General features: G+C 42.4%; 1 protein-coding gene across 2 annotated transcripts in view; it reads left to right on the plus strand.

Annotated features, from left to right (window-relative positions):
- tasora (transcription activation suppressor a) overlaps positions 1 to 12,506 on the plus strand; it is a 21,578-nt gene continuing 9,072 nt past the window's right edge. The window contains exons 1-21 of one of the 2 annotated variants that reach the window (XM_058054680.1): positions 1 to 406; positions 3,222 to 3,367; positions 3,544 to 3,636; positions 3,745 to 3,817; positions 4,666 to 4,757; positions 4,875 to 5,003; positions 5,097 to 5,227; positions 5,849 to 5,880; positions 5,961 to 6,066; positions 6,923 to 7,026; positions 7,130 to 7,233; positions 8,184 to 8,256; positions 8,575 to 8,649; positions 8,758 to 8,945; positions 9,034 to 9,270; positions 9,353 to 9,545; positions 9,683 to 9,805; positions 11,050 to 11,204; positions 11,306 to 11,459; positions 11,605 to 11,985; positions 12,070 to 12,506. The exon at positions 12,070 to 12,506 is cut by the window's right edge and continues 708 nt beyond it. In XM_058054680.1, the coding sequence (XP_057910663.1) occupies positions 154 to 406; positions 3,222 to 3,367; positions 3,544 to 3,636; positions 3,745 to 3,817; positions 4,666 to 4,757; positions 4,875 to 5,003; positions 5,097 to 5,227; positions 5,849 to 5,880; positions 5,961 to 6,066; positions 6,923 to 7,026; positions 7,130 to 7,233; positions 8,184 to 8,256; positions 8,575 to 8,649; positions 8,758 to 8,945; positions 9,034 to 9,270; positions 9,353 to 9,545; positions 9,683 to 9,805; positions 11,050 to 11,204; positions 11,306 to 11,459; positions 11,605 to 11,985; positions 12,070 to 12,506 (3,279 nt within the window). In that variant the 5' untranslated portion in view covers positions 1 to 153. Of the gene's footprint in view, positions 407 to 3,221; positions 3,368 to 3,543; positions 3,637 to 3,744; positions 3,818 to 4,665; positions 4,758 to 4,874; positions 5,004 to 5,096; positions 5,228 to 5,848; positions 5,881 to 5,960; positions 6,067 to 6,922; positions 7,027 to 7,129; positions 7,234 to 8,183; positions 8,257 to 8,574; positions 8,650 to 8,757; positions 8,946 to 9,033; positions 9,271 to 9,352; positions 9,546 to 9,675; positions 9,806 to 11,049; positions 11,205 to 11,305; positions 11,460 to 11,604; positions 11,986 to 12,069 lie in introns of both variants that reach the window. The other variant, XM_058054679.1, reaches the window with a different exon arrangement.

Here is a 12,506-nt window from a genome sequence, read left to right on the forward strand (position 1 = left end):
CGAAGAAAAAACATGTTGGGTGCAAACATGGCGTCTGTTGTGTATTGGTGTATGTCTCGGAACACTCCTCCGAGAAGGTAACAGCGGCGACGTCGCGGTGCTGTGGACGCTAGCCAGGATCGCAGAGGAGTCCTCGGCGTGGAGGCTGCCGTAATGGAATACGACGTGGCGCGCAGGGTGCCGTGTCCCCCCAGGAGGATGTCCTCGGAGTTTGGCGCTAACGTTAGCTTGCAAGATGGCGAGCTGAATATGGTCCATCCCACCAGGGAGACCAGGGAGACACCCGGAGGGCCACGGGCTCGGAGGACGCAGAGGAGCAACTCCATGTCTCAAGTCGTCCACCAACGACACATGCCCATGGAACCAGGCAAGTTTCACATCCCCCGGAAGTCCAAGGAGAATAAAGGTGAGTTAAAAGACACTTCCTTGTTCGAACTTCTCCAGTTTGTTGGCTTTACAAGTCCGACATGAACTCTTTACATTGATTACGATTGTTATATAGTTTTATTGTGTTATATAGTTTTGTTTTGATTTAAATTACTACACAAATTAAAATACTTAAACAGAAAAACATAGCACCCCAATAGCTGTTAGCTAGCGTGCAAGTTAGCAACGATTAGCCTGTTTGGGGTTTCATATCCGGATAACATTTATTTGATGCTAAAATGACTTTAATAATTCCGCCGACTAGTGAATTAATATTATGAATGATCTTCATGTCAACTTTATTGTTTATGTTACCAAGGCAGCGGAAGCTCCTCCCTTGTCGCTGCCGCTACGTGTAAGGCACTGGCACAATAACATCAAAAGACAAACAGAATATCATATCAAATGTATTTATATTTAAATACAGACCAAAAAAAGACTTGCGAATGAGCATATTTTAGTTTTAATAAATTGTATCAACAAAAAAACAAAAGTCTCAGCCTTCAGTCCAATCAGTAATAAGAAACAAAGTGGCAATAATGTGCCCAAGCAAAAAATTCTAATAAATACATAGCACTATATGCTACATGGATACAATGAAAATGCTCTAAATGCTGAAAAAGTAAACAATCCCATGCTGAAAATATCAACAATATAACAATAGTAAGCGTCCAATTTCCCAGCATGAGCATAGTGTTTTGAACACTCCAGGTTGGTAACAAAGGGGCAACATTTAAAAGTTAGAAGCGAGAACAATGCATCTATTGTGTGTTTTGTCGCTATTTATCCATAGTTTATCTGTGTGTGTGTGTTATGTGAGAGTGTGTGTCTGTCAAAAAGGATATGACACAGTTTCTATTGATGATATAATAATATGACTTCTTTGTTTTGATTAATATTGGTCCTGTTTTTAGTCCGGGGATAAAGGGTTGTTGACGAAAATCATTAACCTTTAAACACTGCTTTGACTCCCAGGAAAAACGCTACTAATGCGATATATTATTTTCATTATTATTAAACATTAATTTCATTGTGCAAAAACATTAATTGCTGCTAATTTTTCACATTTGTGATTTATCGCTAGATAGACTTCCTTTATTGTCATTGCACAAAAACACAGCAGTAGTTACCGGGCTCCTGTATAATACCAGAGAAAAAAGAAGATCAATAATAATAATAATAATATGGTAATGGTTTTAATTTCATTTGAACATGCATCAGGTTACAATTGAATGCGTCCCATAATCAGTTCACAGTTCCACATGTCCAAAAGGAGTAGGAAGAAGCAAAGCTTATTAAATCCTACCCCTCCATCTGGTGCTTTTACAATCAGTAACTGTTACATTTGTTCACTTCCTGCTTTCCTAATATAGTTGAATTTTTTTTTTTTTTTTTTTAATTTTAATCACATACCGATGATCAATGATGTCAATATAGTGATATATATAGCACATCATGACTGGTTCAAGACTCTTCATCCTTGTATTTAGCAAACATCAACTGCTTGTATTGTTTCTTGAATTGATCATCGTTGTGCATTGTTTGAGGGTCTTACTGTCAGGTTTAAACCCTAGACATTATTCACCATGCTGTAAAGAAAGACACAAAGACGTAAGTTGCTTTACTTGCAAGGAGAGTGATCAGGAACCGTTCAGTAACAATTCGCCACCTCACTCTGAAGCAGCTCCTGCCCTCTTGCCTTTTTATTGAAGGAATGCCCTGGTATCACAACATGTCTCAACCGCCTGAAGGGTGGGGGAGCTATTCTACCTGGTTGAGACTGGTCTGTGAAATGTGTGTGCGGTGCGTGTGTGACTATGTGACCTTGCTTAGAGATGATTCAGCCCAGCAGGTGTTTCTTGTTATTGTGAGGGCTGAAAGCTATGAGATAAAGTGGTGCGTGTGACTAGCAAAGCAAATGGATAATATGAGTAAGCCTCAAGCGTTTCTAAATATTCATTCATTCATTTTCTACCGCTTTTCCTCACGAGGGTCGCGGGGGGTGCTGGAGCCTATCCCAGCTGTCTTCGGGCGTAAGGCGGGGTACACCCTAGACTGGTCGCCAGCCAATCACAGGGCACATAGACAAACAACCATTCACACTCACATTCATACCTATGGACAATTTGGAGTCGCCAATTGACCTAGCATGTTTTTGGAATGTGGGAGGAAACCGGAGTACCCGGAGAAAACCCACGCATGCACGGGGAGAACATGCAAACTCCACACAGAGATGCCCAAGGGCGGGACCGAACCCTGGTCTCCTAGCTGTGAGGTCTGTGCGCTAACCCCTAGACCACCGTGCCGCCCCGTTTCTAAATATGTATGTACATTTATTCCAACACTTACTCAATCCATTATTATAATAATAATAATAATAATAATATGGAGAATAAATAGATGACACCGAACATAAACAACATAATGTAAGTCTAACATCCTATTCTACTTCACAAAGTTAAAGGGATAGTTGTATGAGATCCCCATCAGCAGTGTAGTCCATCAACAGTGACTTGGTCCAGTGAGCCAAGTTCTGATTGGATGTCATTTGATAAGAAATGTAGTTCCGGTTAGTTATTGGGGTTACATATGTAAATATTAATACAGTTGCATGGCGAAATTGCCACCTCAAAAACGAAATTGCTCAGCTGTCGATGGACTCCACTGCTGATGGGGATGTCATACAACGTCATGTAAAAAAAATCTTTGTATACTTTGTTCTGCTTGGAGACTAAATAACAATAAAATAACAATAACAATAAAGCGAGTCTTATGTCATCGTGTCATTCTTGCAGCGTTGTTGAAGCACATCTCCACTGAGTCGCGGGAGTACGATGATGTCATGAGCATCCTGACCTCCAGCTACATCGATAGCGCATCCGGTGGCTGCTTCACCTACAGCTGCCCCCGCCTGGTCCACAGTGAGCAGCTGGAGAAAGAGGTGTGCCTTTTTTTTTTTTCCCTTTTCTTCACTTTTCTTCTCTATGTGATGTCTTTGTGGAGCAAATGTGTGGAAAAGGCTTCCGTGAAAGTCAATAAATGGAGGTTGTTTTTGTATTATATTTAAAATCATATCTTTGTGTTCATTTTAAAATTGTGAATGATGCTGTTTGTCAGTTTGTGGAGAAGAGGAGGGAGATGAAGGCTGAGGGGAGGACCGAAAAAGAGCTAGAGGAGAGCTACTGCTTCCTCTTGACAGAAGAGGCAAAGGTGAGCTTTGTTTTGTTTAAAAAAAAAAAAAAAACCAAAATACCATTACTTGTCATAGGAGGAAGAGCAATAAAGTTTTTTTTTGAAAAATGATTATTTATGTTGTAGGTGCTCTGGCTCTGTGAAAAAGGCCTGACTGTGGGTCACACCTGGCTCTCTCTTCTGGGGGACACAAATAAAGGTAGGAGTGATACCTCTGTACGACTTTACTTTTTATCTGCTGCAATGTGGGCTGCATGGTGGATGAGCGGTTAGCGTGCAGGAGACCCGAGTTCAATTCCACCCTCGGCTATCTCTGCGTGGAGTTTCCATGTTCTCCCTGTGCATGCGTGGGTTTTCTCCGGGTACTCCGGTTTCCTCCCACATTCCAAAAACATGCTAGGTTAATTGGCGACTCCAAATTGTCCATAGGTATGAATGTGAGTGTGAATGGTTGTTTGTCTATATGTGCCCTGTGATTGGCTGGGAAACCAGTCCAGGGTGTACCCCGCCTCTCGCCTGAAGACAGCTGGGATAGGCTCCAGCATGTCCAACATGATAGAGTGAAAATAAGTTATCCTCCTATTGCGTGTGGAAGTGGTACGATTTTGGCTTTTTTGTTTTGTCTTTGGGCTGCACGGCGTTCGAGTGGTTACCGCGCAGACCTCACAGCTTGGAGACCAGGGTTCAATTCCACCCTCGGCCATCTCTGTGTGGAGTTTGCATGTTCTCCCCGTGCATGCGTGGGTTTTCTCCGGGTACTCCGGTTTCCTCCCACATTCCAAAAACATGCTAGGTTAATTAGCGACTCCAAATTGTCCATAGGTATGAATGTGAGTGTGAATGGTTGTTTGTTTATATGTGCCCTGTGATTGGCTGGCCACCAGTCCAGTGTGTAGAAGACAGCTGGGATAGGCTCCAGCACCCCTGCGACCCTTGTGAGGATAAGCGGTAGAAAATTACCATTCTGGCATTCTAAAACATGCTGTTTCTCTGTGGAAGTTTTTCCGTAATGTTACTGTAAGTCTTTATTCATGTGTGTGTGTCTAGGAGTGTATTTGTGCAGGTACTCAGACCTGCTCCAAGTACATCCGCTCACCCCGGGAGCCAAAGGCGAGCTCCTCATCTTCAAAGTAATGAAGGTAAAGTGTCCCGACTCCTGGTTCTCCCATTGTGAAACCGCATGGCCTCTTGAAGGTATGAGAGGTGTATGGACGCCATAGCCTGCTTTTTGATGGTTGCGTTGTTGTGTTTTTCAGGGCAAAGTGAAGAGCATCTATGACATGAAGAAGGTGATGGATCCCACGCCTCGCTTTGACAGCCACCTCCCCAAGAACGCCAGCAACGTCACCTCCGTCACTTCCTTTCGCGCCTTTGAGTTCACGCAGGTAAACAATAAACATTTAACAACCACTTTAACGACCTCATTGTTGTTGGAGACGATCAGAAGGTTGTTGACATTATGAATCTTTTATTTTCAGCAATACTTTTACGAGTATGCGTTTGATGAACTACGACAGCGACCTCGCCAAGTCTGCCCTTATGCCGTGGTCTCCATGCAGTTTCAAGGAAAAGTCTCTCTACTTCCCAGCATTCCTTTGGCCCCCGTCAGGTACAGCACCCCATCAATACAATGATTCATATACTATATTGGATGTGCTCGTCAACATATGTCGACTACATATAGATTAATAAACACCATTATGTACCAGTGAAGTATCCGGACTAAAAGATGCAGTACATTAAAAACACAACACTTTATTTTACTTTTTTTTTTTTTTTTTTTTACACTTTATAACATATTTTTTGCTGGGCTTTTAGGGATCCTCCAGTGTGTGCATTTCTAAAACAGTACAATGTGTGAGTAGTGGGGGTGTCACATGATCTTGTGTGAAAATGTGGCGATATTTGTCCATTCAAGAAAAGCTGTGTCGCCACAACAGGGCAGCCAGAAGCCAATTAACATTGTGAGCTATAATATTGCTAATTACAGTGTGCCAGGCATTATTGCATCTGCTTTACGCACACTATTAACTAGATTAGTAATTAGAAATCAAGAGACAGCTTGCATCTAAAAAATAAATAAATAAAAACACTCTTTAGTTGGGACTCGTATGTCAAGGTACCACTATATACGTTTGCGGCAGAAATTCAAAAAATACGCACAATTTGGAAACATGGTTCATCAGAGTGAGAAGTGTTTTACTGACACGGTTGTGTGTTTCTTGCACAGGCAGAACAGCCGACCGTCCGAGGCTAGTCAAGGTACCAAGTCTGCAATGTTGGCCATTCATAAACTAGATTTTTTTTTTTTTTTACAACAAGACGTTTGTCTCGTCTCTCAGAGGGAACTCACTTCACTGTGTGGAGTGGCGATTTGGTGCACAGCGATGAGACCATCTTCCAGATCTCCCTCCGTTCTACCGCGCTGCCCTTCCTCCCCCACAAACTGTGAGTACGCATCCCACCAGTGGCCTTAATAATTTTATATTTTTTATTGATTTTTTATAGATTTTTTTTACAAAAAAATTTCATATAATAGGGCAAAAGCAGGCTAATAAGCAAGCCAATAAGGGGCTTCAGTCCCCCTAAAATGTTCTTAAGCCCCCCCTAAATTTTTTATTGATTTTTAAAATATTTTTTTACAAAAAATCTCTGACAAATTTCATATAATAGGGCAAAAGCAGGCTAATAAGCAAGCCAATAAGGGGCTTCAGTCCCCTTAAAATGTTCTTAAGCCCCCCCTAAATAATTAGATATTTTTTATGGATTTTTTAAAAAACATTTTTTATTTTTTTTATTTTTTACAAAGAAATCTCTGACAAATGTCATATAATAGAGCAAAAGCAGGCTAATAAGCAAGCCAATAAGGGGCTCCAGCCCCTCTAAAATTTTCTTAAGCCCCCCCCCTAAATAATTAGATATTTTTTTATAGATTTTTTTATTATTTTTGAATTTATTTTTTTATATTTTTTTACAAAAAAATCTCTGACAAATTTCATATAATAGAGCAAAAGCAGGCTAATAAACAAGCCAATAAGCAGGCTAATACTAGCCTACTTCCCAATTAATAATAATCAGAAGAAGAATAATGATGATAGTAATAATAATAGGCTAATTAATAATATAATAATGATTATGATATAATTGATCACTGTCCACTGGACAGAATGCTTGCAGAGCTTGAGCAGCGCTTTTGCAGTGTAGATTGTGTGTACTTGTGTACATTTAATGGTGGCCTAAAACAATTGAGAAACTATTGTCATTAATGCATAAAAATAAACGCAACTTGACTTGTCTCCCTCAGACCGGAGAGGCTGGAAATGCGTTTCTTGATGAGGCTGGACAAGGTGACAAAGCTCCTCTCAGCACAGCTCTTCTCCTGCAATCTCTACAGCAGCAGCAAAGAAGGTGAAGCCAAAGGGTGCAGCACCAATTTCATGTCGGATCCTTTCTGACCCATCTTGATACTGTGTGTGTGTGTGTGTGTGTGTGTGTGTGTGTGTGTATGTAGTGGTGAGTCATGACTACCACTGCAGCCTGTTGGAGGCGGTTGACAGAAGTCGCTCGACAAGCGGCGTCACCACACTGCTGCAGGAGCTTGAAGTCAAAAGATCGGTGGGTGTCCTGGATTGCGATGTTTAGTGGTCATTAGGGCTGGGCATTGGAACCGGTTCTGATATTCCGATTCTCACGGAATCGGTCATTTTTTAAAAACTTTCGGTGCCTATTTCGGTGATTGACCGGCGTCATAACACCAAACAAGAAGACGTGGCACGAAGCCCTTTTGTGTTCATGCTAGGTTGGCTGATATTGTGACAAAAATGAGGATTGTGCACCATTCATTCATTCATTCATTTTCTACCGCTTTTTCCTCACGAGGGTCGCGGGGGTTGCTGGAGCCTATCCCAGCTGTCTTCAGGCGAGAGGCGGGGTACACCCTGGACTGGTGGCCAGCCAATCACAGGGCACATATAGACAAACAACCATTCACACTCACATTCATACCTATGGACAATTTGGAGTCGCCAATTAACCTAGCATGTTTTTGGAATGTGGGAGGAAACCGGGGAGTACCCCAGAGAAAACCCACGCATGTGGAATTGAACCCTGGTCTCCTACCTGTGAGGTCTGCGCGCTAACCACTAGACCACCGTGCCGCCCGATTGTGCACCACTCACCTCCAGATTCACGGTTTATGACGCACTACACCGGAATTTTCACACCGTTTTTTCAACCAATCAGGTTAGCAAAACAATAAATCACACCAATCTTATGCCGACACAGAAGCAGGAATACGTTTTATAAGTCATTCATAAAAAGGTGTTATCATAAAAACAAAACATGACACATTCAGACATTTCCATTCAAGATCTTTGGTTAGCGCCCTCATTTCACCCATGCAAATTTTTAATGATGCTACCTCTGAAAAGAATCGAGAATCGTTATGAACCGGAATCGCTCAAATTCAAACAATACCCAACCCTACATGCCATGTTGTTGTTTGTGTGTATTTACAAAAATAAGGAAGTGCAAAGTGATCAATGGTGTATCCTCGGTCCAATCAGGTTCTTGTGACCCCGCTGACCGAGCGAGGCTTCCTCTTCTTGCTGTCCAGTGTCCAGATGGCCACACCCCCTGGTAGGAAATGGGAAATGGTGGTGAATGAAGAATAGAGCAGTGACATGTTTTTTTCTGTTTGTTTTAATGTAATGGTAATGGTTTAATTTCATTTGAACATGCGTCAGATTACAATTGAATGCATCACATAATCAGTTCACAGTTCCACATGTCCAAAAGGAGTAGGAAGAAGCAAAGCTTATTAAATCCTACCCCTCAATTTGGTACTTTTACAATCAGTAACTGTTACATTTGTTCACTTCCTGCTTTCCTAATATATTTAAAAAAATTATTATTATTTTTTTTTTCATTTTTAAACCAATATGCTTGTGTGTTTAGAGAGAGAAGAGGGTTGGAAGAGGTGTCTTCAGGCCTTGTTTGTCTTCCCCGAAAGCAGAGATGTCGCCAAATCCAGTGAGTAACACCAGAACGTTTACATATTTTCTTTGCTTTAGTCATTTTTTTTATATTAAATAATGACAACAGTAAATACAATGGATGTTTTTGTTGTTTTTTTTTTAGCATCCAGCAATGCGTCCTCCTTTGATGTTCCATGTTCACCTGGTGACAAGGTGATGCCAGGTCTGAAGCACTTCATCCCGGCCCTGCATCATGCCCTCATCAAGGCCCGTGCCAATCCTACTGTGGAGCTCTCAGCAGGCGTGGAGCAGCATGCTCAGGAATACTTGATCAGCCAGAAGGAGGGGAAGGTACACTTAAACCCCCCCCCCAAAAGAGCGCATGTCATGTAGACTGCGTTCACTTCTTACATCTGATCCTTCCATCTGTGCACTCCAGGTGCGCATGCACTCCATGGGTACGTACGACGTAAACGAGGACAAGAGGACAACGCCGTTTCCTGTTCCCAAACACCACCAGCTCAACGTTGAGGGGTACATGCGCTCCTACCTGCACAGCCCTAACTGCTACCAGCTGTCTGTTGGCCGGGCGAGGAAGATGGTGGAGGTGCACTGTGCCCACATTGCGCAACAGAAGGCGAGGACCAAAGATGTGGCCGGCAGCAAACCTCCCAAGGTGAAAATGCTGATTTCAACATAATGTATTTTGTAAAATCCTTCATATTTATTATATATTAATGTCACTATTGGCCCATCAGATGCAGCAGCTGATGGACATGGTTTTGACCTGCAAGAGGAATGCCGAGAATGAAGTGAGGCGGGAAGAAGGAGGAAAAGTAGGCGAGCTGAAAAGTCCAGCAAAAAAAAGGAGAATGGAGCAGAAAATAGCAGAGCGGACGCTTGCATATTTGAGGGCGTTGCAGGAGCGGTCAGGATGGGACAAGGTTCCAGGTGAGGTGATGCCACAGTGAGTGGCACAGTGCCACAGTGGATGGATACGGAAATATTATCTTCAAAGTCCATCATAACAATATAAGAATTGAATTATATGAATTAATTTCTTTGTTGTCTTTGCCTTGCCGGGGAAGTTGGTCAAGCGTCGCCGCCCCCGGGCTCTCTCCCGTATGTCATCCAGTCGCTGGGGCTGATGGGCGTGGATTTGCAGGATGACGGATCAGAGCTCGCCATCAGACTTCGCAAGCTGCTGACAGGTGAGTGGACAACAAGATTAACTCTTCAACTTCATTCTTCTATTAGTGACCGAGTGGTCTTTGTTGCTGCATTGCCTGAGGTGAAGTTCACACTTATCGTATTTTCTGGGCTATAAGTCGCTCCAGAGTATAAGTCGCACAATGCCTGAATAAAACATACATAAGTCGCACTGGAGTATAAGTCGCATTTTTTGCGGGTAATTTATTTTACAAGCTACTTAACCGTAAACCGTATTTTCTGGATTTTCTATGTATTTTTAATGCATTTTTTAGAACCGTATTTTCTGGATTTTCTATGTATTTTTGTATTTTTTTTTATGTATTTTTTTGTGTGTATTTTATTTTAACATATTTTCTATGCCAGAAATGCATAATTATGAAGAAAAAAACATACATAAGTCGCACTGGAGTATAAGTGGCATTTTTTGCGGGTAATTTATTTTACAAACTACTTGACCGTAAACCGTATTTTCTGGATTTTCTATGTATTTTTGTATTTTTTTGTATGTATTTTTTTGTATGTATTTTAACATATTTCCTATGCCAGAAATGCATAATTATGTAGAAAAAAACATACATAAGTCGCAAAAAAACGTATTTTCTGGGTTTTCTATGTATTTTTTTGTATGTATTTTAACATATTTTCTATGCCAGAAATGCATAATTATGTAGAAAAAAAACATACATAAGTCGCACTGGAGTATAAGTCGCATTTTTTGTGGGTAATTTATTTTCCAAACTACTTGACCGTAAACCGTATTTTCTGGATTTTCTATGTATTTTTGTATTTTTTTTAACCGTATTTTCTGGATTTTCTATGTATTTTTAAAAAAAATTTTTGTATGTATTTTATTTTAACATATTTTCCATGCTAGAAATTATCATTTATTATCATTATGTGGAAAAAAACATACATAAGTCGCACTGGAGTATAAGTGGCATTTTTTGCGGGTAATTTATTTTCCAAACTACTTGACCAAAACAGACATTACGTCCTCTTGGAAGGCAAGTTCTAACAATAAAAGAATAGAGAACAGGCTAAATAGGTGTAAGATATGCTAACACAATGCTTATTCAGCTACACAAAAAATAAACATGAACAGAAAAGGTGTCCAGTGTTTATGTAACATAAACACTTTTTTTTTTCATTTATAAGTCGCTCTGGAGTATAAGTCGCAGGAACAGCCAACCTATGAAAAAAAGTGCGTCTTATAGTTATAGTGTGTGTGTGTGATTTCTGACAGGTCTCAAGCACGCTGCCAGAGGAGTGGCTACTAGAGCTCACAGTGGCGGTACGGAGGAGATGCAGGGAGAGTCGTCACCCTTTGACAGGCTGGCCGCCAAGCTGGGACTACCGACCAACTGTGACATCGACCTGAGGAAGCAGGACGATCTGGAGGTCTGAGAGAGCACACTCGTCCCAAATGATGGCAGGCCTTTTTCAAAGCCACAATGAGTTAAAATGAGTTAAATTGTGTGTCTTTGTGTGTGTGTGTGCAGGATCAGACAGCAGGCAGTGTGAGCAGTCTGGAGGGATTCAGTCCCAGCGGGGACACTTATCACCACGGAGGAGGAGTTTTGGGAAAGAGTACAGGAGGGTATGAGGATGATGAGGATGAGTGGGAGATCCCATGGGTGCTCACTCCAATTACGGGTTAGTCTTACTTCTTTACGCACGCATACATTTGGCCATTCTTAATACAATATATAATAAAATACGTGCTGCATTTGTGTACCTAATGCTCTTCTTTTCTATAAAAATAAAATAAAAAAATGAATATAATAAATCATGTCTGCAGGCCTCTGTTCGGAGAGATACACCCGCAGGGAAAGAAACCTCCCCGATGACCCCCGCTTTCACCACGTCGCCATGGACAGCCAGCCAGACAACCACACCCCATATCCTGGGCTCGGGCCTGCTCGGAGCCCCTCACCTGAATGCATCCCACCTCCCTCCCCCGAGCCCAGCCCTCCCTTGCGCCTCGAACCCCATCACCCACTCTCTCCCTCGAGGCGCCCAACAGAGGAACCCTCCCGCCTCGAATCCCCTGCCGGGGGCGTGTCACATCGCATCAGTTCCCTCCCCCTGCCTCCTCTGAGTTGGTCGCCACTGAAGCTCAACGGTCAAAATAATACAGAAGAGCCGCGGTTTGCTTCCGCCCCCCCCAGGGAGTGTGCAGGTTTGTAACCTCGTAACGTGGATGGTAGATAGATGTGAGAAGAATGAACCACCATATCTCAAACTGTCTTTTCGCCCACTGCAGGAAGCTCCAAGAGCAAAGAAGAGATGGACATCTCGTCCATTAAACCATCGATTCCGCCATCATTCGAGAGCCTGACGAGCCCCACGGAGCGAAGGGAGCACAACACAGAAGAAGAAATAGGAGAAGTTAAGGAGGTACACCTCTCCATGGAGGGCAACCAATCCCATCTGGATGTTAAACTACAAAATGAAGACATAATGGATGTGGTTGACTTGACTGAAAGTCCACCTGGGGGGCACGTGAACAGCGAACGTGCGATGACGCAAGGCCCGCCCATCTCCTCGCCGCCTGCCCGTTCGCTCGAAGCCATCAACAAAATCTTCGACAAACATCTCCTCCATTTCTGCTCCGACTTGCAGCTCCTCCTTCAGACGGAGAGCATTCAATGCAACCTTCCTCAGACTTCCAGCGCACCACAAACCCCAACACAGAACGCC

This window comes from Doryrhamphus excisus, chromosome 18 (genome assembly GCF_030265055.1).
Source record: "Doryrhamphus excisus isolate RoL2022-K1 chromosome 18, RoL_Dexc_1.0, whole genome shotgun sequence".
Lineage (NCBI taxonomy): Eukaryota > Metazoa > Chordata > Actinopteri > Syngnathiformes > Syngnathidae > Doryrhamphus > Doryrhamphus excisus.